The following is a 24,678-nucleotide window of genomic DNA, read 5'->3' as shown; positions in this document are numbered from 1 at the left end:
AGGATATTTTATGTTAACTTTATGTTAATCCACTTGGCGTGCAGTATAAAATCTGGGTCCTGAAACAAAGCATGAGAAACACTTCAAATGGATGGGAGAATGAAAAGTACTTCACAATCAGATGTCAAAAAAATAGAGTTTAATGTTCATGTGCTGTATAACAAATTAAATATATTAGTGTTTACAAAACAATATGTGCAGGACTACCGTATGCATATCCTAAAGTACTCTCTACTCAAAAGTGATGAGAACAAGTTCTACTGACAACACAGTTTCATCCCACAGTCCAAGATGCATAAGTCTATTATACAAAGCAAGTACAAAGATTAGAGAAAGACTGATCATTTCTGTGAGTGGTTAAAGACGGTAACAAGCAAGGAACAAAGGTAGGCGTCTAGATATGTCTTGCTATATAGGTCATTGGTAACGATGTAATCGGTGAGGTCCAATCAGATTTTTTCCAAAGCAAATTTTGTTCCAGTGCTCTTAGAAAGCTTGATATTGCCAAGGCTTTAAGTCTCAGATTTTCATACAACTTCCCAAATCTCATTTTCCATTCCACCTAAAACGAACACCCAAAATAAACTACCACGCGCGAAGAATTGTAACGTGGAATGCTTTTAAACTAAGGCAAAATGAGGATAAATATTCACACAACGCTCGTCTTTATCACACGGGACGTCTCCTAACCCGCCGACTTTCAAAAACAGGTTTAAAATGGCACTTAAATTAAGATTTTGCATACTCGAGATCTCTTTAGTCTCTGAAAGTAATCCTAAAAAAATAAAAGCACACACAATATTTCCACACATTCCCTCAAAATACTGAAGTGTATGATCAGGACGTTAAAAATCGGTCTCTTTGCACCGATATAGAGGTATTTGTCATCGACACAAATACAGATTATATAACAGCTTGACCGGTACATTACAGACATGTAATTGCGGAAAACCTGATTATCTTGTGCCTACTTCACCTCACGTGATACTCTAGAACTACATAAAGAGTGCGACTCGAAGCCGAACCGATGATTTCACAGGTACAAGTCCTACAAAAACACGTATCACCATTGAGAAACACGAGAAATGTTGAGCGGTAGGATGCAAATTCGAGAATCAAACACTAGTGCATATCAGTTTCACATACATTTGCACGTTAGCTGAATCTAAGACTATGTCTACACTACGAAACAGAGTAGAAATACTGTACAGTGAATGTCCTCTGAGGTTGGGACACCTAGACACGTTCACTGAGTTAAGTGACAACAGCTATCCGGTATTGCTCTACGACTAAATATTCAGAAATACAAATACATTACGTGATTATGATAAAGACTGGAATGGTGCAGCAAAGACGCCCTGTTTTCAAGTTCCAGTCAGTTGTGAATGTTTTTGAACTATTTACATGACTATTTCGCTAACGTTCAAGAGGGGAGACATGCTTGTTTATTTTAGCATTTTGTTGGCATGTATAGAGTACGATGAAATATATTAATTGTGCTTAGTATCGGAATAAACAGGCATTACTATTCGTTCAAGAAAGACAAACGGCTGGCTCCGAGATTTCAGTGTTTAAATAGAAATGTGTACCGCAGTTTTTCTGTGTGTTACGCTAGTAAATTCAACCATAGCACCATAGTAGAGACTTTTAAATTCAGATTCGCTAGCATTGTCAACTTCCTTAAAGACCCCATGAGATCAAAATTAGAGTATTCATATGTAGCTCTGAGGTCATCTATATGCTAGTGTACTGCTAAACGCTGACAAAATTCTATTTTACGCATTAAAAAAGGCGCTTCGTCTTTCTCTTCTGGGATAAACAACCAAAAATATTGATTAGGGCTGCACGATATTGGAAAAAAACCTGCGATATATATTGTGATTTGATTTGTACCAGATGACTTGAATACCTATATTTGGAAAGAATTAATAGTTCTAGAATGTTTGGGTTGATTTAGTTTGAGTGTGAAACTGTGCAGAAAATTAAGATAATTTTAAAAAGTGGGGAATTTTGCAAACTATCTTTTTAGGGTTGAGAAATTTGGGGAAAACTTGAAAAATGTGGATGTTCTTTACAAGAATCAACTCTCTTTCACATTCCTACTGTTCAAATACAATAATAAAATATGATTTTTGTGATTATTGTTAAATAAAAATATTAAAATAAGAATTGTTGCAATAATTACACTGTAAAATAAAAATAAGAGTATTAAATAAAATAATGAAAATGCACAACTGTAAAAATACAGTACTAATATTTACATCTTATTTTTTTTTAAACGTTAGACAATCAAGCTTTTATTTTGGCAGTTTGCTGGCAAATTAGTATGCGCACGGTCGGTTTTAGAGTAAAACAAGACCCTTTTCATTTACACTGCTGAAACTCAATCATGAGCTGCACATGTCTAAATGAAAATCGCAGCCTGGCATGATTTGACTATTGCATTGTCATATTATAATATCAATTTTATTTCGATATATGCAGCCCTAATATCGATGAGTCAGAGTTTTCTCCAATCAAATGCTCTCTAGAATGATACCACCTGTTGTCGACTAGCAATAGCAACTAGCAAATCACGGTTCATATTTAAAAAAGGAACGAACCCTTTGAGGTGTCCTGCCAACTTCCTGTTATAATAGGAAATAGTCAATACAGGAAATGAAAGCGACTGCATGGGGTCTTTAAAGAGAAACGCAATCCAGGAGGCTCACTTAAATAGGCGACAACAACAGCTGCGTACTGACAACTTTAAAAACACTGCGTCCCTCTGTTTCAGTGAAATTATACATGCAATCATATATACATACAACACATACTGTATTTAAATAACATTTAACCGTTTTCAAACAGACATTTTCTATGTATGTACAAATAACGGACTTCGTGGTCCACACCGATAGGATAGCATGAAGAGATAAAAACAGGTGATTAGAGCTAGTGAGAATTGAACGAGTACAGTCAGTGACAGCACAAACAGTGTGAATCTACTCAAGAGAATGGAAATAAGGACTCTAGGTGCTTTGGCAAAAACAAAAATGGTGAGAAATTAAAATAAATTCTATTTTGAGGCAACGTCGGTTGTTAAGGCTCTACTGTAGTTGTGCTTGTTTAGTATTCACTGACAGACGACGTGTATTGTTGTAGGTTTGGAACGAAAGCATTCAGGGCTGCTATCTGGAATCCTCCGGCTCTGATTTGATGGTCTTCTTCTCAGAAAGGTTGAGGGCACGTGAAGATGCGTCTCCGTTTTCTAATGAAGAGAAATGTTCTGGATTACTAAAACCCTTTATGCAATTAGTGATGGATAAAGCGTCTGCTTAATGAATTAATGCATATATTAGCAATGACAAATATAATACAGATCATTCCTGTTATCATATGAGATAATATTGGATACAATTACAACATTTTAAAGACTGAAGTTAAATAATATTAACAATTTGGTTTGCTATGTATGCTTCTAAAATGGAAAAACAATTGATTAAAAATAAAACAACAAATAATTATAATGATAATTAATATTTTCTATTTTTTACCATGTCCCCAAGTGCTTCTATAATTGGAAAAACTGTCAATTTATTAAAAAGTGCTTCTAAAATGTAAAAATGGATTGTGAAAAGAAAATAATATTACAGGTGTTTCTTCATATTTTACTTTTTCTAATCAAAATGTTTAAAATGAATGAATATCAAAAATGAACTCATTTTGTCCTTGAGTACGTTTTTCCATCTTATGTTCAGTTTAGTTCATTTTCTTGTCACTTTGAAAATATTCGAATTATAATGAATCAGATCAGAACTATCTTGATCAGAGAATTTTTCTGAAAGTCTGGTGACCTTTTTATAGAAATTCTTCCTTATATTATAACACTAGCATATTCATATTTTAACAGTTACAGAGCTCAAAAGGTACTGCAGGAATGACCCAGGTATGAAAAACAAATGTATCCAAGTCAGCCATGGAGCGCAAATGTCATAAGTGTGTAATGTGCATTTACCAAAAAAGCATTTACTGGAGGTCACAGAGTGTGTGTGGGTCTGTTTCAAACACTAGTGTGCCGTTTTGATGCATATGACTTGAAATTCCTTAGGTGTCTTAGCCTTCATTTAGCCTACAGTCACATGATGATGATGCCTCAAAATTGCCTATGTAAGCAGCTCACTAGGTCTCTTCTCTTTCCATTCAACACACACCTGTGGCTGCTGACATCTTGCTCTCTGCATTAGCGTGATGATGCCTCTTCAACTCATTCGCCAGCTGCTTTCCGAGAGGAGTGTCTCCGTCTGATGCGCTCGGCCTCAGGTTGGTCACCCTTAGATTCAACGGTCTCTCTCCTGCAGAGAAACAATAAAACAAACCATTCATTTTAACTCATGTTCACATCTCTTTTCACATCGCAACTGTATTCATGATCGGCGTTTAACAAAACGCAAGGCTGCGTCATTATGTCCATTACCAAGTCCAAGCTAATGCTAGGAGACAAGCATTCCGCCTACCAGAAACACTCAGCACAATACTCTCTCTCACGCCTGCAACTGAGCTTCATTTGATAAAAATGCACCTTTTCTTCGACTACAGCCTGCCAACGCACACGCCGTAATAGCCCGAGGACAGCGAATGCGGCTTGAAGCGCATTGATAGCGAGTTGCATTCAGTGCGTGCACCTCTGTGCTTACTGCCTCCTTCAACACAGCACATTAACCTCCTCTGTCCCTGGCTGGCTGATCTCATTTGTGTCTATTGACAGGATCAGAGAAGCATCATGACTAATATCTGTCGTTTTTAACTTAAAGCTGCTGGTAATTAAAGGGCATCGTGTTAATTTGAACATTGAGGGGACACGTCTCTTCCACCCACTCCTCATAATAGCTCACTTTAAACCATAGAAGGTAACGACCGCTGTGGATAACAGGGTTGGACAAAACTCAGAAAGAATTTGAATTGGCCATGTCCCACAGGAAATTGCATTGGAATTTGAATTTGAATGACAGGATGAGAAATGCAAATTAAAGAAACTGAACAGGTGATAATAAATGGTGTTCTTCCACCCCGGTCCACAAATTCTGTCTGTCTGTATGCCTATTTATCTATCTTCCATCCATTCATCCATCTATCTTCTATCCAACCATCAATATATCTTCCATCCATCCTTCATCCATCCATCTATCTTCCATCCAACCATCAATATATCTTCCATCCATCCATCCATCCATCCATCCTTCTTCCATCCAACCATCAATATATCTGCCATCCATCCAATCCATCCATCCAATCCATCTATCTTCCATCCATCCATCCATCCATATATTTTCCATCCAACCATCCATCCATCCTTCATCCATCCATCCATCCAACTTTCTTTCATCCATCCATCCATCCATCCAGATAGATAGATGGATAGACAGACAGACAGATTTGGGGTCAGTAAGATTTTTTTTCCAGAAAGGATGGATTCAATTTGTAATGTTACAAAAAATATATATACTGTATATTTCAAATAATTGCTGCTCTTTCAAACTTTCTATTTATCAAAGAATTGTGAAGCAAATGTACCTAAAATATAGCAGCAAAACAATTCTCAACATTTTCAACATTGAACATTTAAGAACTGTTACTTGTGCACCAAATCAGCATAGTAAAATGATTTCTGAAGGATCATACATTAAACAAGAATTGTAAATTGTGATATTTCACAATAGTACTGTTTTACTGTTTTTTCGTGCTGGCAAATCGATTAATCGCGCATATATATATATATATATATATATATATATATATATATATATATATTCAATCAATTCAAGATCAAGAATGAAAATTCCTGCTAAGGCTTGAGATTGCATTACAATTGATATGTTTGTAAACCCAACAGCACTGATTCATTTCATTAAAGCCCTACCTGGGGGAGAGTCAAGGCTAAGGAAAGACATATTTAGGTCTCATCTAATTCTCACTTTCTGCCACTGCTTCTACCTCTTTCTCTCTCACTCATTCTTTCTCCGCAGATCCCATACGCCCACTCTGGTCTTCTGAGAACGCATGGGATATTAGAAAGCTGAGAGGGATCATGTACTCAGAGAGTTCATGAAGGAGTTATTCTCAGATTTGTGGAGGGAGAGAGCTCTGTTGTGCTCAGCGCAACGTAAACAACAAATAATAATAATCCTAAATAATGATAAGGGTGTCATATTAATGCAAAGGAGAAATAAGCATTTTTTTCCAAGGAGTCTATAATAGCTAAAGAAAGCCATCCATTAACATCCCCATTCTTCTCAATGGTAGATGCCTGGCTGGTGCATAAATTATGAAAGTATGCGACCTGTGTGGTATCTGAAAAAAACAAAAACAACAACAACAACAACAAAAAACGATTAAAGCTCATTTATTGGCAGATATCTGGTAAATAAAAGATTTTGCCCCCTCAGATTTTTGAGGCAAATGGATCTGAATGATTTTTTTTTTTTTTTGATAATTAACGCTTTAAAGCGTACGATCACACCGGTGAGATTACAATGTTCAGTGCATCACGTTATCAACTGCTAAATTCAAATCTGCATTCGCACTAGGGCTGGGTATCGAGTTAGCAAATTTCGATACCCAAGGGGTTAATCTCGTCAACGTCAGTGAGCCAATAAGCATGCAGCATGATTGGCTGAGACATGGCATCAAGGAAAAACACTAGTTTACGCCGGTTACGCCCAGAGACTTGAGTCACACGTGAGGCTTTAGTGTGTAAGCGTCCCAACCTCCATAGATGTAAAAAATGTGGAAAAGATCAAAAGTGTGGCTACATTTCACCCGGCTCGATGCCAACAGCGTGCAAAGCAATATTTGCTACAAGATAACTGCTGCCAAGACCAGCAACACGACAAACCCGATGAAGCACTTGACAGTGCACGGAATAAACTTTAGACTGCAAGAAGAACTGGAGCGTCACAAATGAACCGAAACTCAGCGTATAGGCTACTAGCCTCACAGACATGAGAAATAGGCCTATAGAAAGCTTGAAATGTCTACTTTTAATCAAACCATTATATAATCCAAATGAAAGGTGCATTTCTCTCTATAGGCGCGCGCACGTTAAGGCTGCATGATTAATCGCAATTTACATGAAATCGCACTTAAACCGATTTGGCTTATCGCGATTATGAAATTCCAAAGGCTGCGATTATTTTTTATGCGCAGCTTGTCATTGATGTACGGCTCTGTAAACACTGCTCCATCCGAAATCACTATGAGTTTGAGTCACTTATAATGTACATTTGAAAAAGCAACACGCATCAAACATCTTTCCAAACAGGAGAAGCATTTATGAACCTCTTGTCCAAATAAAGGCAACATTTAATAACATGCTTTTACTCCCAACTCAGTTCATAACGACAGTTGAGCATCCTTCTGTGAGATGATGTAGCTTCTTACACAGAATAAGGCAGTCGTGTGTTTGTAAAATATCCTTTGATGTCTATGGTCTATGGAAGCGGAAATCCTTTCAAATATATTTTGACGTGTTTTATCCGATAATTACCTAGTCAACACATTGTGTAGGTAACTATAAAGTTTACTCTAATCTTAGAATATTGTAGGTACAAAATCAAAAGTGCCCTAAAGTTGTCGTCTTTTTGTGAATTTTATAGTTTTGAAGCTAAAATTTGTCACACGGCCTGGGCAATTTGCGCAGAACCATTGAGTATTCACGGGCTGGTGGATGGGGGAATCCGTCCAAAAATTGTACAAAAAATAAATTTTTAGCTTCTGATTCACAAAATGCGCTGTGGAACGCCAAGATAAGGTGCAAATTGACATGCAATGTTAGTGCTTAAAAGACTTTAAATCTTATGTTTTTATAAGCTACACAATACATGGAAGACTGAATAGATGCAGGACTTATATGTCAAATAGGCTATTCTTAATATTCTGGAATAGTGACAGTAAATGCGTTAATAATGTAATAATTAATAAGTACCTGATATGATGACATTACAGTAATTACAGTAAAATAGAGTGCATGATGCTCCTGATATTTAATATACCTAAAACATACAAAAATAAATGTATGCATATGTATGTGCATAAAATATGTATTTATAAAAATAGATACAAGTTTCTGTACGTCTTATTTGTTATTATTAAATTAAATTATACCTATAAAGCAAGGTGGCTTTATATATCACCGTTAAAAATCCATGGTGGTGGTCGCATACTACTCTGCAATGCAAAAGCCCTTGTAAACATTCAAACATTTGTAACTGTGCTGTGATGCAGATAATCAGTGCTCAGATTCTGTATATGTGCAGTAATTATCATCATGAACCAACACGAGGGTCAAACTGAACTCCAGAAAAGGTGGCATTCTAAGGCACAAGATTAGCAGCAGAACGCAGAGCTGTGTTCATATTTCCACCCAGCGTCCCCCCCTCCCCTCTCTGACACCCACCACCCCGCCTCCGCCTGCAGCTGCCAGATGAGCCCCAGAAATGAGAGTGCCAACAAGAAACGAGAAAAAAAGAAGAGTCTGGAACAGGTGATGCAAGCTACTGAATTATATGAGAAACAACAACTGAAACGCCTCACCGGTTTTCGATACTGTCAAATGTGTACAAAAATAACCCGGATGGTCAATCAAGAGTAAAAGACAGTTTGTCTGCTTTTCTGATAACAAAAATAATAATAATAATAGCTGTTTTCGTGAAAATAAATTCCTTGACTTCTACATTCTCTTCTACCAGTTCTCAACTCGCTTTAGGATTCAGACACTCAGGAGTTTTCAAACTTTTTGATGCAAAAAAACTCAAAATATGATACAATATAATATGAAATAAGGGTGTATTTTCATACAAGACCCTGTATGAATAACTACTATTTTTTTAGGATATTGAAAAGACAAGTAGTATCATTGTACTAAAAAGGATTAACTAAAATAATTGTTATTATATAAATATTATTTTATAATAATATAATATTTTTATACTATATAGATATTATTATAATTATTATACAATTATTTTATTATAAATTATAAGTTACTGATGCCAAGACATCTGACCAGTCTCTAGAAAAGAGAATGAAGTAGTAATACTATCAAATTTGGTGAATATGTTAAACATTAACTTTGACAGCCCTAAAAATATTTTTAAATAAAATAAAATAAAATAAAATAAAATAAAATTCTGAACCCCCTAGTTCAGGGGTGCCCAATCCTGCTCCTGCCGATCGACTGTCCTGCACAGTTCATCTCCAACCCTAATCAAACACACCTGCCTTTAATTTTCAAGTGATCCTGAAGATCTTAATTGGTTGCTTCAGGTGTGTTTGATTAGGGTTGGAGATGAACTGTGCAGGACAGTCGATCGGCAGGAGCAGGATTGGGCACCCCTGCCCTAATTAGACCCCAGTTTAAAAGCCCCTGATTTTGCTGACGAGGTAAATACAATAAAATTAGCTCTAAAAGGACTGTCCTTGCAATAAATGGGCAGCAAGTTGCTTTGGATAAAAAGCATCCACTATGTGACAAATAACCCATCATCTCTAATTTTATAAAGCACAAACTCACCCTGCTGGTCAGCGTTTTTGTCAGCTGAGAGGCCATTGCTGTTCTGCCTGTCTGAGCTGTGTTTGTAGGGCCCTGGTGGAACCCTCCACTCCAGAGCCTGCAGTCTGTCCTGCGCCGCGGCATCATGCAGTATCTCCATCTGCTTGGCCAACAGACGCTCCAGCTGAACCTATAATATGCACAGACAGCAGGGAGTCAGACAGGCGGATGTGTATAGCATCGTACGTACAGTGTAACACAAATGATTTCCAATATTCGTCATTCACAAACAAACCGCAACTGTAGTGATACAAAACAAAACTAACCATAAACAAACTACAGTCCAAATACCCAATGATAATTTGAATGCTCCTCAATCATATTTGCACATGAAACGGGGTTTAATTACTATAAATATTTCATTGTGATTATATTAATGTTTCAGCTCACTGATTATTATTAAAAGCTTGATTCATTCCAATTGCACCCCTCCTACATGCGCAATAGCATGCTACCTAAAGAGGCAAGAAAAAAGAACTTTTACTGCTTGTTTTTCTTTTACACAGGAAGATGCTATTCAGAGTTACAAATAACATGTTTGCACTTCAAAACAATGAAGACAATGCATTGTTTCAATCTATCTATTGAAAAACATAACAATTAAAGAGAAAATATGGCACAAATTATGTTTTAAAAGGTTACTCAAAAGATATAATAGAGAGATGTATCAACTTTGTCCCAGATGCAAAAGACATAAAAAATGTGAACAATTCTAGCTAAGTAGCCATCATTGTATGCAAAAGTGTGTAAAAATGTAATAAATAATGCACCCAAAGTATGCAGTGCATTCTTAGCATTAAAACTAAGGGTGCTATAGTAGATATTAGTATAAACTCTCTCCTTTTAAAATCATTATTCTCTCTAAGGTCAAGTACTGTCATGGTACAGCAAAAGTGTGAAGTCATAAATATCTTTGCAGACTGAAATAAAATGTTTTTGGCCTTATAGTGTAGAGCTATACAATTAATAATAGACAGCCACATGATTTTATCTTCCAATAATATTGGACATTTTAAGTTAATATTGAAATCTCAGACAGTTGACGCTTGACGGTAGCCACTGACTTCCATAATAGGAAAAAAATACTGGAAGTCAGTGGCTACCGTCAACTGTCTGGTTATCAACTACTTTAAAATATCTTCTTTTGTGTTCAACAGAACAAAGTAACTCATCCAGGTTTGGAACAACATGAGGGTAAGTGATGACAATTTTCACTTTTGGGTGAACTATCCCTTTAAGAAAAATCTGATAAGCTTAAGCTGATAAACTGAAAAGTCTCCATTTGTTCTCCATTTTAATTATATAACTATAGTTATATAGTTACTTAAGTAACACACATACATACATACACACACACACACACACATATACATATACATATACATATATATATATATATATATATATATAACAATTATTTTTATTACAACAGACATACCAGAGGCTATAAATTTGCTTTGTTAGAAGAGCGTGACTTGGCGTGAAAAGGTTGAGAACATCTGGTCTATGAGAACAACTGAGATAATTTTTCTTCCCTATAGAACAACAATCAGCAAAAAGCACTGAGAGTAACAGTACTTGCTAATAGAAGTATTTTTCATCAGTTAGAACATCCCATACACTTTCTTAAAAATATCCAAACAATGATAGTTCATATATTAGACCAGTTGACCAAAAGTAGGTCATGGTCAGGAGGACCAGGGAAGCTCTTGCAGCTATTGACCCGAAAACCTGCATGATAGGATACCAGAGCGAGACGTGTGGTGGTAGACAGACATGAAGACGGAGTCAGCGAGGCGCCTGAGAGCATTCCTCTCCCACACAAAAATAAATACACTGTCATAATGCAGTCAGTCACCTGGATATTCCGCCCAACCGTCTCCTCTCCTTTAGATCTGGCGTGGGCTAGCTGCTCCTTAAGGGTCTCCTGGCGCATGTGAATAGCCTGCAGCGCCTCCTGGAGGTCAAAACAGCCCTCCTGCAGATCGATACACATTCGATTGATATTTCCTTTTGATCAAAGTTTCAGAGTCAGTCAATTTAATGATTTTTAAACCGGTTTCCTTTCCATCCGCGCCCTGTTTTGGTAGGACAAACCAACAGTCCTGCCAAAACATATGCCACTGGATGAGCCCAGTGTTGCTTAAAGGGATAGTTCACCTAAAAATTAAAATTGTGTCATTAATTACTCACCCTCATGTCATTCCAAACCCGTAAGACTTTCGTTCATCTTCGGAACACAAATGAAGATATTTTTGATGCAATCTGAGAGCTTTCTGTACTCTCCATTGACAGCTACGCAACTATCACTTTGACGCTTCTTAAAACTAATCCATATGAATTGAGCGGTTTAGTCCAAATTTTCTGAAGAGACAATCGCTTTATATGATGAACAGACTTCTGGTCAGGGAACAAACAGGAGGTCAATCGAACCTGCTTGACACGCGAGAACAAACCTCATTGGTTCTTGCGGAAGCTCAAACGTGCTGCGTAACACGAGAATGAGCCTCCTTAGTTCTCACACATCAAGCAAACGTGCTTGAGCTTCTGTTTACCACAACTGATGTGTGAGTTGATCAACGTTTATATGTGAATAAAAGCCCAAATTCAGTCTGTTCATTATATAAAGCGATCGTGTCTCTTCAGAAAATTTGGACTAAACCGCTCAATTCATATAGATTATTTTTACGATCTCTTTATGAACTTTTTGAAGCGTCAAAGTGGTAGTTGCGTAGCGGTCTATGGAGGGACAGAAGGCTCTCAGATTTCATCAAAAAGAGCCTCATTTGTGTTCCGAAGATGAACGAAAGTCTTAAGGGTTTGGAACGACATGAGGGTGAGTAATTAATGACAGAATTAAAATTTTTGGGTTAACTATGCCTTTAATATGGCTCATAAACAGACTACTGTTATGATAGTGCCACAAAGACTATTTTGAAAAATCAACTTAATTACTCAGTTGTGTCTGCATGATAACTGATAAGATGAAGTATTTTAACACCAAAAAATTGACACATCAACTTTAAAGAAAATATGTGTCATCGCTGAATTTGACCAGCCCCAGTAAGTCCACAAGTCCACTACAAGAGCAATGGTCAAGACCATTTATAGCAATATGAATCAACCTCTTATTGGAGGTCAATGAGGTTAGAGTGACATTTGAAGAATACCTGAACAATTCAAGAACAAGATGTTAATCCCAACCACTTCAGAGCGTAGCTACTAATTTTTCACTAACCCGAAGTGAAAAAAGATTCATTCCTCTGAAGCGAAAAGGTCAAATACTTAATAAAATGTCATCCCACTTAAAAATCCCCTCAGGATGAGTTTCAACCCAACAGGCGGATGAAAAAAAGAAAGAACATTTTGTCCAACGGACTGCTCCGTCTAAATTATTACATGAGGGATGAGCTCGAAACTTCAAATGTTTACATGGGTTCCCATGGCTGCAAACTACCACAGACATTCCAGTCTTTTCACTACTAGTTGGGTGTTTGAGGCAAAGAGGTATCTGATAAAAACAGCTCTGACGCAATTTGCCAACACTCACGCAGCAATAATGAAGTCACCGAGCCACTCCTGTGAGTTAAGGCTTTTCTCTTGACACGGAGGCTGGTCTTCTAGAGCGCACAGACAAAGGTGCATGCATACGCCTGCATGTATACGCATGTGTCTTCAGACTCGGCCCCTTTTCACTTTGTGGTATCTGCGCAAATGCATGGGCGTGGGTGATTCCGAGTGCACCCACGTAATGATGTCACATCTACCTCAAGAATACGGGTGGGTGCACAACTGATCTCATTTGGACCTTGTCTGGGTGCATGTGGGCGGGCGGCTTAATCTCAATGGTGTGGATGGGAGTGTAATGTGGGCAGAGTTGAGGCCAGACAAGGACAGCGAGAGGGGGAGGGGAAGTTTATGTTTTTTATTTCTGCAGTTCAGACACAACACTAATAACTGTAAAACACTATGAAATAGTTAAACGTGGAAAATCCATTCTAGAGTTGAGTACAAATTAACTGTAACAAACAATGCAAAAACAAAAAAGTAATTTACTGTAAGACACTACTAACTTAACTACAATTGGAGTAGCTTGACCAAACGGTATGTTGATAAAAAAGGTGACTCTCTCTTAAATGTTAAAAAAAAAATGATTCACTGATTCATTCGAGCATGTGTTCTAGAGATCACGTTGCGTTTGTGGGCGGTATTGTGTGACCAATCTGCAGCTCTAAAAATTCCAATAATTATTTCATAAAGGTCAATAATATGGTTATCAGAAATGTACCAATGAGAATTATTACAACTTTAATTAGCATGAAATCTAATCTACATTTACACCCAAAAAGTATTCATTTACATGGATCAAAACCCAAACTCCAAAGTGTAGCAATAACCTGCTTAAATCATCTAGATTCGCTGAAGAGAAAGTGCAGTTTGGGTGCCTGTCAATGCTTGTTGAACTTGCAGATGTCTTTTTTTCCTAACAATGGGTGAGTAATTCACTCCACTTTTGTATGTAGCTTTGCATAAAAGTCTACAGCAAAAGACTTTTATGTTAATAAATATGTTTATAGTATATTCTCAATGTGATTTGTGATGAGTTCAGTGTATGCGCATGCCGTACACGAGTAAATACAGCCACCAAAATAAATATGCATTGAAAAAAAATTTTTAAGTAGCTTCCCCAATGCTGCTGTTCATTCACATAACTAGTGTGGGAACATGACGTAAATGTGAGGTAAAATGTGATTATTAAGTGAGTAACAATGCAAATTAGGGGGAAAAGGAAGTCACTTGGTAATATGCCACTGTCTGATACTGATGAAGGACTCATTTCTCCTTAGAGGTAGAGTGGGTAGAAACCACTGATTTTCCGAAGTGGTCTCATGTCTTTGCCCGTATGCGGAGTGAAACCAGGGCAGAGGTGAAGTGGGCAAACACCTGCTCTTATTGAGACACCAGCCCAGCCCATAAGCATTGATGTGGGATGTAAGAAGTTTCCAGAAAATCTAACGACTGGACAGTGATCAAATGTGTCACCAGAGAGCCATGAATGGACAGCTGCCATAAAGCACAAAGGCCTCTTCAGCAGACCACATCAATAAGATCACTATATATGTGCAGCTAAGTATAGGGCAGACTAATCACGGATATGTAGGTTATGGAAAAATAATGACCGGGGGATGGCTAAATATGGACTTAAGGTGTGATCAAGGGAGTGGGTTTGCACACATTAGTCCTTTGTAACTTCTTCAGGCTAAACTTTGACCTTTCCCCTACACCATGACATGCAATCCTGATGGAGCTACCCCGCATGCTCCTGCAAAGCCCTCCCACACAGTTCAGTATGCTGACAGGCAGCTATGCAAACAAAAAGCCACTGGACCCACCCAGTGTCAATCCTGCCTCCTACAACAGTTTCCTCGCATATTGGTGTTAGCGCAGCAGCGCACATTAATAACAAAATGACTTGAGAAATTGCGTTGGAAGCTTCAGACAGATTACTTGGAGTTCAGGTTGGAGAAATCAAGAAGCAATTTTACTCACCTCAGTTTTAATTCTCTTGGGCGAGGGCTCATCTCTGTCGCCGCATCGAGATCTGTAGGAAAGAAAATGAAATGTTTAGCCCTGAACAAGCAATGAAACACTTTCACAACAACGTGTCCTATATATCCTATGTGTCCTGATGATATTATTTAAACAAAGTAAATATGAAAGCCAAAACGTTATATTCAATATACACTATCGTTCAATAGATTGGGGACTGTATTATTTTTTAAAGTGACAATGAAGATTAAAATAAATACTGTTCTTTTGAACATTCTATACATAAAAGAATACTAAAAAATAAAATCCTAATAATCAAAATGATTTTAAACAGCATAGCTGTTTTCAACATTGTTTATAAGAATAAATGTTTCTTGAGCTCCAGATCAGCATAATAGAATTATTTCTGAAGGATCATGTCTCTAGGAGGACATTATGTGACATGAAGTTATTACAACTAATTTCCCCCAAACTATGGGATATTTATTTTTAATTTATACAAGAAATGCCTTAAAGCAAGGATTTTCAACCTTAAAAACCCTTGACAACCAGAGTCTCAGCCCCACCTGGTACCCTTTCAACATTAATTAGCATTATTATATTATACAATCCTTCTCAGATCATTAAAATGAAATAGAATTTCTATGTTTCTATGTTTTATTTATCTTCTACATGGACCCCCCCTGAAGTAGTTTCATAGACCCCTGGTTTAAAACTCTGGCCTTAAAGTACTAATACTTGCTTTACTAATAGTAGTTTTCACCTGCAACCTAATTTAGGAGTGCTCTTGGCAAATATCATTATGACGTAAGAAGCATTGTAAGAAAACTTGGCCTAGATAACTTTCGCAATATCCAGTCCATGACTGTGATGCAATCTTTCAAGTTTTGAATGAGTGACTGCAATTATGTAATGCCAAAAGGAATTTTCCATCCACTGACACGCAAGCCTGGAAATCCAGAAAACACCTGCTTGGTCTCTTTGGATGGCAGGGTTTGAGTGTCTGATAAGGCTTGTGGTCCTTTAGATGCAAAGGAGTGGGAGTGTTCTTATTTCTCCGTAGACCTCAGTGTAGCACTTCACACCTCAACACAAAAGCCACGCACAAAGCCGACTTTGATATCTTGGCTTGGCTCTAAGCAGACTACCAGAGAGCAGATCCTGAGCTGCTCACAATGCATTAGCATTAGCTATCTCTCTCTTGGCTTAAAGGCTAAACATCATGAATGATTTCTCCAGTCACTTACGGGGTGTAAAAAGTGATGCATGCAGAGAATTTTTATCCATTAAAGCAAACAAACAACTCCCCTACATTGTGCTTTTTCCATGCTAACCAGGCGGATTCTGCAGGATTTATGAGCATTTTTTGCACTGATTGTTTGGAATCTTCAAAATTTTGTGATTCAAATATGGTCAGGCAAACAGTTAGTCTCAAACTTGTGCCGTTGGTTAGGCAAACTTCTCATACAGAGAAGGTCGGACAAGCAGGTTGTCCTGTTCCACACTTGTGATGTTGATAACGCGAACTACTCAAACAACAGAGCAATGTCTTTACAGAGCCACAAAACATTTTTAAGGAAATTAACATACAATGGCTTACTTTCATTGGTCTGTACATAATAAGCTGGGATAGGAGAAACTATTTAAAAACTGAAAAAAAATTGCACACTTCAGTTTTAACCAAAGGTCCAAAAATAGTCGACCAAGGTGTTTCACGTTTGGGAAATGACTTAAGTTCTTACTTGCTAGTTCTGTAGGTGTATTTGTAGGTGACCTCTCGGGAGACCTGACGTGCCAGTCCGAAAAGCTCATCTCTGCGAGTCAGCAATGCCACCTCCTTCATACAAAGCTGCGCCGCAGCCTCATTCACTGTCAGCTATGTAGAAACGAAAGATATTTTTTATTATTAATTAGACAATAAATAATAGATATTACAATGCACAAAGAATTAAACCAGTCCCACAAGCAAGCAACAGACCAACATGATATTTCTGCTGCAGCTAATAAATTAAGGAAACACACCAGCATCCCAAAAACTGGTGCCCAGCTATGCTGAAGTTATTTAGCAGGGACACAACATCAATTCTTACTAAAAGTACAGCCATGCTTTGAAGTGCATGATTTATTTAAACCCCAAAAGAACCAAAATAGGCAAGAGCCCCGTATAACGCACCTCATGCAGAGTCAGATGCTTCCCATCCTTCCTTTTTGAGTCGAATCTGCCATATATGGCACTATACTTGCGGATTTCCTCTTCCCTGTGAGGATCCTCGTCGCTCATATCGAAGATGTGGCTGATCATTTTGGCAAGCTTCTTATTTCCCTTCAACTGTTCTTTAACCTCTATGGCGTCACTCTTGGGCAAAGTCTGAGAGATTCTTTCCACGCACTCCGCCACGGACTGAATGGCAGCCGCGTCGAGCGCCTCTAGGCCATCCCGAGGGGAAGACGGAGAGCCCAGTTCTGCCGGGGAAAGGCTGTGCTCACTCTCTGTGCCATGACTGGCCCAAAAACGTGGCTCGCTGCCACTCTGGAGGGGTGAAACTGTGGCCGAAGAGTTCCCGTTGCCTGATTCTCCTTTTCCGGGATCTACACAAGCAGCTGCCAAACACTTGGGCACTTTGACTTGGGTGTCTCCACGGGCACCGCTACCAGGCAACAATGTGGGTGACCCTTCGGGCAGCTTGTAGACAGGAATGCTGCAGACGGGCAGGGACGTGAGGGGCTGATTGAACAGGGCAGGGTTTGTGACCCAATCGCGAAGAGATTTCTGTAGGCGTCTGACGTGCAGCGGCTTGCTGGCCATGCCCACGAGCGCCATGATCTCGAGAAACTCATCCTCGCCAGCCTCGCAGAGCTGCTGAACATCGTCGCCACCTTGCTGGATGAAGGCATCGTAGTAGCACAGCAGGTTGGCCCTCTGAAGAATGCGGTAGAGCTGCAACTCCCCAAGGGTTCTGGGTAAAGTCGCTGCCATACCTGAACAAAGGAAGGAACAAAATAAGCAATTACAGGAAACAAAGCAAAACCGCTCGAAGGAGAGGACACTGGCTGCCACAGCAGGGGGAGGAAGAGAAATGTGTGGCTGGATCCAAGAGTGGCGACTATAAGAGAGCGCCTGTCAGGCTCCTGGGCTGCTGGGAGAGTCACATACCACACTCCACCTCTGCAACACGCGTAGGTGGACTCACTCAGCACAGGCCTCATTTGTTTCTGCCGGGATCTTGCTTCTACAGCTGCCACTGTCAGGATCTGGATCCGCAGCAGCAACGATAAAAGCGAGATTGGCTGCAAGCAAGGGAGGTGGGGTAATGGAGTCGTGTGGGAGTGGGACGGTAGGTGTGCGTGCTAAGAAGATAGCTTTCTGCATTTCACTTTAATTCACCCACTTCTTCCTCAAAAGTATCCAGGGATTATGAATGTACGACAAACACAAACACACACACACCGCTCTCTGCAAACTTTGTCAGAGACTGTAATGCATACTAATGTGGTAATGGAGTTCATTTGCTTATTTTTCTGTTGAGAGAGATATGTTTTAGAAACGACATACAAACCATGACAATGGGAAAACTCTGAGATTGGGGGACAAATTTTGTTGATATCTCATGGGGTCAGAATTGAATCAGAATAAACAACATATTCCCTAATTAAAGTTAATATGTATATGCATATAATTACCACCACACTCACAGAACCCTGTGGAGAACCTCAAGGAAACTGTGGAACTTCCAAATGGATCCCATAAGTTCCTACAAGAACTCTAGAGACAGTCAACGGTTTCTCGAGTAGCCCCATAACAAGGGAATTGCGTTTGAGGCACTTACACAATAGGAATGAGGCATATTCAAAATGATGCTTAGAGGTTCTCCAGAGAGTTCCTCCAGGGTGGCAGTCTGAGGACTTCCAAAAAGGCTCTCACGCCTTTTCAGTTTTACAGAAGTGAAACATATTTTGAGAATAAGAATTTAGGTTATGCATTTGTGAATATATTAAATTCTGTCCCCTAGAGATATCTCAAGAAACAATGGGTTTTTGCAGAAAATCACCAACTACTGCTCATCAATGGAATGTGTTTTAGTCATTAATCTGTCCCGTTATTGTTCATTTCAAAATGAACGTGCACTGACATACACATCTGCATTTGCATTTTCCCAAAAGTAATTTGGGAAGTATAGAGACATAAAAATCTTTAGACAGACACTGCTTTTGAAAACACAATAAAACCTGCATACCCGTGGCAGCAAATATACATGACCAAAAGTTGCAAAACTTGCACTGTCTTTTATTTTTATGGCATCTCTATGCTATACTTGTATACTTAAAGTTGAAAATTTAATACAATAAAATAAAAATGTAAAAAATAAATACAACTAGTAACCGCTTTTAAAGATCAATAACAATGCCAATGTCGGGCCTCAATTATCATTCTTTCAGTGGTGGTAAAAGATGACAGATGCTGCTAAATCATCATGACTGTTACTGTACTAGAGGTGAGTAAGAACAGTATCACAGCGAGGCTGATTGTGAGTACTGATGAGTGAGTGTATGGAGTCTAATGAGGACGCCCCACTGCACAGCAGAGTGATCCGCCACTCTAATGGATGACTGAGGCCTAGACCCAAGTGAAGGGTGCCTTGTTGAAACCAATTCAGTATCAGCATGGATGGCACTTAGGCAGCAATTTATCCAAAGCTCCCTCTCCCCACAGCATGCTGGGTTCCTAATGCTGGAGATCTAAGGCCAGGGCTTCACGCAACACGCTGAGAGCACTCACAGCACGTACTCATGTTGCCCAACAGCGGCCTCTTATCAATCTAAATGAATAATGGATTCACATCGAGACCTGTCCTAAATAGTTGCATGAAGCTTTTGAAAAGAAGCTTCTCTGGAAAGGTGACCTATCCGTCCTGTGCATCAGACTGAATGTTTGTGGAACAGCTGCTCTCCATATGAAAGCTATAAAGGCTTGTTTTAGTGAAAGGAGCATAAGGCATTACTAGAGGAACACAATCGATTCACTTAAGTGGTGGAACAACAACAAGAAAAGGAAACATTTGTGTGTGCATAATCAATTGGTGATCTCCTAAAGGGATGGTTCACCCAAAAATTTAAATTCTGTCATGATTTACAACCTTAATGTCACTGCAAACCTGGCTGCTTTTGACCATACAATGAAACTGAATAGTGGGAAGGAGCTGTCGAGCTCCAGAAATGAAAAAAAGCAACTCAAATTTTGGTCTGCTCCTCACACAAAGCCTTTAAACAACTTCAGATGATTTGGAATCAGACTCTTGTCACCATTCACTTGATGGAAAGCATCAGCAACATTCTGCTACACTTCTCATTTTATGTTCCATGAAAGAGAAAATATCATGCTTAGAGTGAAAGGAGGATGAGCGTTTCCATTTTTCAAGTCAGCTATTTCGTTAATAAAAAGGGGTATGTAGTTAATTACAAATATCAGAAGATGTCAAATAACATGCCACATTATAGCTTTACAATATACCTCACAGATACAGATGTCTTCATCACCTTTCAACTGCAACTCAAGTTTAGCTTAAACCTTGATGCTCTTTACTTTTCAAAGCCCTTCAAAAGATGGATGCAAAAACACTAATTTAGATGGCAGTGCCTTTTACCCATATTCGATACATCTAAGGGTTTTTTGAAGATAACGGTGGAAATTATTGGTGAGGAAAGTACAGAAGGAAACCGGCATGACAAAAGTTCACCACTTTGCATTTAACACTAGCATCCAAGCTGTTTTTTGGGGGGCCCAGTGTGTACAATGAAGTGGTAAACAATGAGTCATGAATTCACAGGACAGAAAACCATTCAAAACAAAAATTCCCATTACCTCATTTCAATTATTACTCAAATAATTAACTAAACATGAGACATCAACTATTACTAATGTTTATGGGAAAAATAATAAACAATTTCTGGCAGAAACAACATTATATTATTATTAGGGGCCAAGCATCAAAGGTAGTTTTATTATAGGCGCTTATTGTATTGATATTATTATTCTTCCATCACAGACTATGGAAGCCTATTGTTAAATTTGAGCTATAGAAATAGAGTAAACAAGCCGTTTCGAGAACTATTAATAATAATATTGTTTCAAGTCAGAGTTAAAAGATTGTCATATCATGCATTTTGAATTGAATTTTGAATCTGTAATTTTAAATTTAATTGGAAAATGCTTGATTTGCCATGGTCAACCAAACTGTTTGTCAGCCATTTAAAATTTCATGGAAAACATTTTTTTTTTTTTTTTTATTCTGCCAACACCATTTTTCAAATTCATGTCAGATCATCTTCATAACAAGCTGGCAAAATAATTTGTGTGCATTAACAAATGTGGTGAGTGCCAAATAAGAATTAGGCTTTATCTTGGCAACGTTTGGCATACTGACACAAAATATTATATGTATCATTGGCATAACACCTTGAAAATACCCAATCAATTATGTGACAGTGCTATAGCAGTATAAACAAACATTTATGCTGTTGGTGTGCTTGGCCTTGTAATATCTGCATGCAACTATATTAAGTACTATTATCCTACATAATATTTTATTTATATTTTTATATCTAGCTCTATCTATCAAGATCTATACATACAAATAATTTATAATAATATAACATTATATCCTATAGTATAGATAACTCTTGAAATGGAAAAAAACACATCAGCCTATGAAATTCACACATTTAAAAGCTATTCCACATTGGGAAAACTACCCTTGGAAGTGAAGAATCGCTAAGGATGCTGTACACACACAGCTGCCGACGACCAGACGCCCACGGGGGCGCGTTCACACACGGTACCGAGAGCTGTCCGGTCTGCACGGCGCGCACATGGATCACAAAAACACGCAGGAAAGTTGCACACAATGCATGAATTCAGCGCTCAACTACATTTACAAGCGACATTGAACAATAGCACTGGCATTAACGTACCTTTTAGTTTTCTTTCTTTGTCTTTTTTTCCACCAAAACTCTTCCAAAAGCTCCGTCTGGTTGTATGATTATTGAAGTTCTGAATGATGACGGTCCGTTGAGTTACGCGACGCTTCACCTGACGTCCAGTTACGTGCCGCGCGCGCGTTCGGCGGATCAGCGACGCGTCCTTCGGCTCTCTGTTATTGAATTAACTCTCACACACTCTGTAGTTTGAACTACGGAGGGACTCTCAAACTAGTTGGTTTCCGCTCTCTCCCCTACTGCCAGAATTGGGATATTCCGCGCTTGCTACATTGCTCTCTCACTCCCACGCGCCTGCGTGACGCAGATCCTGGCGTGGGCGGTAGCGGCGCGTGGGAGGCTGCTGCATGGAATACCAAACCTCATATCAGCCGCATGCACCGCCTCACATATATATATACATGGACATTTATCATGTTTGTTGACCTTACTGAAAATACGCCAGCATAGGCTACAGCATAACGGTTCGGTGGCCGCCTGTACGCCCACACCGGTGCTATTCTTGCCCCCTCCTCCTCCAGTGCAAATTCACCTGCTGCCTACAGCCTGTCACATACTGAGTCCTTGTGCATTCCAGTGGGCCTCGTTTCACATCTTATTAGCTCTACCTGTTCCATTTATAGAGTTCTGCGCTGATGGCCAACTACAAGATCTGCAGGCAATCTCATAAACAACATAATTACTTATTACTTTTAAAAATACACGTTCTAAAGATGAGTTAATTAGCTAGTGGAGGTCTGGGTTCTCGGATTGCAATTAAAGAAAACACACACACACAAATCCTGCACAATATACAGAACTAGGAAAAAAGATTTTGTTTCCTCCAAGTTTATGAGTTAGGTTTTAAGTTTTTTTGTTTTTTTTTTGACTTGAAAATTAGCTAAAGATACAGATTATTCAACTAAAAACATGCACACTGAAAAATAATACATAATACATAATACGTGATAATATAATATGTGTTCGCATTATTTATACTGATTGGATTTTGCTTGGTGTATGACGTTTAACCAAAAGAGAAAGCTTCAAGGCATTTATAACACATTGGGGTATTTATCATAATCATAGTAAATGCAAACACATGAACGAATCATTCATTCTTTTGAGTTTGATCTGTATGATCTTTACAAATGTATTGGACTGAATCAGTACAGGCAGTTCTCAAACTGATTTGTTCATAGAATACTGCCAAAGTAGAGGGGCTACATCCGAAATCGCATACTATAGCGAAAATATAAAAAATATTTTTTTATATTAAAATCTTAATATAACAATTTCGAAATAATTTCGATGTTAAACGAATTTGTAGTCGGGCCCCATAGCAAAGCGGGGTGGGGGGTGGGGGGGGGGGGGGGGTGTTCACCACTTGCAAAACCATCAATGCAAGCTTGAGAGGTGGTGAACCGACAAATCTCGCGAGAATCACGACTTGCTTTACGGCACGACGTCACATACATCATTAACATATGAAGCAGCCTCTATGGAAGACACTAGCACGCATTTTAGACGTGAATCATGCATAGGCGTCGATTTCGGTGGGGACGGTGGGGACGATGGGTACATGTACCCACCAGATTTCGTCATGAGTCATTTTGTACCCACCACTTTTTTGGTATTAAATGTTACATATTATTACTCATGTACATATTATTATACATATTATTGCTCATCATATCCACTTAAAACTGTCAAAAAAATCTAACCAGAAATTTGGTGATCACTGATCGTTGTTTAGGTAGCCTACATTAAACCGTTAAGCTTTTTCCTACAAGCCTCAATGAAGCAGAAACGCTTAATGTCAGATAATGTCCATAATAATTGGACTTTGGGTTAGATTTTTTAACAGTTTTCAGTGGTTATGAGGAGCAATATGAGAGAGAAAATTTGGTGATCGTTGTTTAGGTAGCCTACATTAAACCACGTAAAGCTTTTTCACGTTAAGGACTTATATAAAGCCCGTGAGAACCGCGGGGAGTCAACCCACAGCCGCTCCGCTGCCCTGCTGAAAATGTGAAGCAGAGACGCTTAATGTCAGATAACTTTCATAATAATTTGACTTTTGGTTCGATTTTTTGACCGTTTTCAGTGGTTATGAGGAGCAATATGAGAGAAAAATTTGGTAATCATTGTTTAGGTACATTAAACCACGTCATGTCATATTGTCAACATGGTACTTATGAAGCAGAATAGTGGGTCATATGCTTTTTGAAAACTTAAGGCTTTCTTCTTCATAAAACGAGTCAGACATCATCACATTTTGGTATACATTTTTATTTATTTACATTAGTAAGCTACAGGACATTTTCTTTCAAAACATGACCTGCGCGAAAGAGAAAAAAAATGAATGCATCATTGTAGGCTACCCAGCACTTCTGAAAATGCACTTCCGAATGCGTCTCTGTCCCCAGCACATTTCAAACTAAACTGACGCCCATGGAATCATGGCAGAGTCGACGAAGAAAACGAAGAAAGCGCAGAAGAGTGCAGAAGCGGTTCTGTGTGAATGCAGTAATGTTAAATACAAGTACTCCACAGCGACTCTAGGG

At 38.6% G+C, this 24,678-nt stretch overlaps 1 protein-coding gene across 2 annotated transcripts; it reads right to left on the bottom strand.

Moving 5' to 3' along the window:
• Positions 1-122: 122 nt before the first annotated feature.
• nab1b (NGFI-A binding protein 1b (EGR1 binding protein 1)) lies at positions 123-22,414 on the bottom strand. 2 transcript variants are annotated; one of them, XM_079882410.1, is made up of 8 exons: positions 22,109-22,414; positions 17,313-18,118; positions 16,882-17,015; positions 15,140-15,191; positions 11,448-11,567; positions 9,551-9,719; positions 4,194-4,334; positions 123-3,250 (listed from the first exon to the last, which is right to left on the bottom strand). In XM_079882410.1, exons 2-8 carry the CDS (start codon positions 18,114-18,116, stop codon positions 3,171-3,173), a joined length of 1,500 nt encoding a protein of 499 aa, XP_079738536.1. In that variant the 5' UTR covers positions 18,117-18,118; positions 22,109-22,414; the 3' UTR covers positions 123-3,170. The 2 variants fall into 2 exon arrangements, with proteins under 2 accessions (XP_079738536.1, XP_079738537.1); XM_079882411.1 differs by lacking the exon at positions 11,448-11,567.
• Between the last annotated feature and the right edge of the window lie 2,264 nt (positions 22,415-24,678).

This window comes from Squalius cephalus, assembly GCF_949319135.1.
Source record: "Squalius cephalus genome assembly, chromosome: 9".
NCBI lineage: Eukaryota > Metazoa > Chordata > Actinopteri > Cypriniformes > Leuciscidae > Squalius > Squalius cephalus.
The sequence above is the reverse complement of the archived record's forward strand: the minus strand, read 5'-3'. Positions and strand labels throughout refer to the sequence as shown.

What these genes read in the sequence shown, in the direction of transcription:
- nab1b (XM_079882410.1), bottom strand. Translation starts at nt 18,116, where the DNA reads ATGGCAGCGACTTTACCCAGAACCCTTGGGGAGTTGCAGCTCTACCGC. An exon ending in TACACCTACAGAACTAGCAA is followed by an intron (nt 15,192 to 16,881) that starts GTAAGAACTTAA and finishes TCTTTCCTACAG; the next exon opens with ATCTCGATGCGGCGACAGAG. An exon ending in CGGTTGGGCGGAATATCCAG is followed by an intron (nt 9,720 to 11,447) that starts GTGACTGACTGC and finishes TGCATATTATAG; the next exon opens with GTTCAGCTGGAGCGTCTGTT.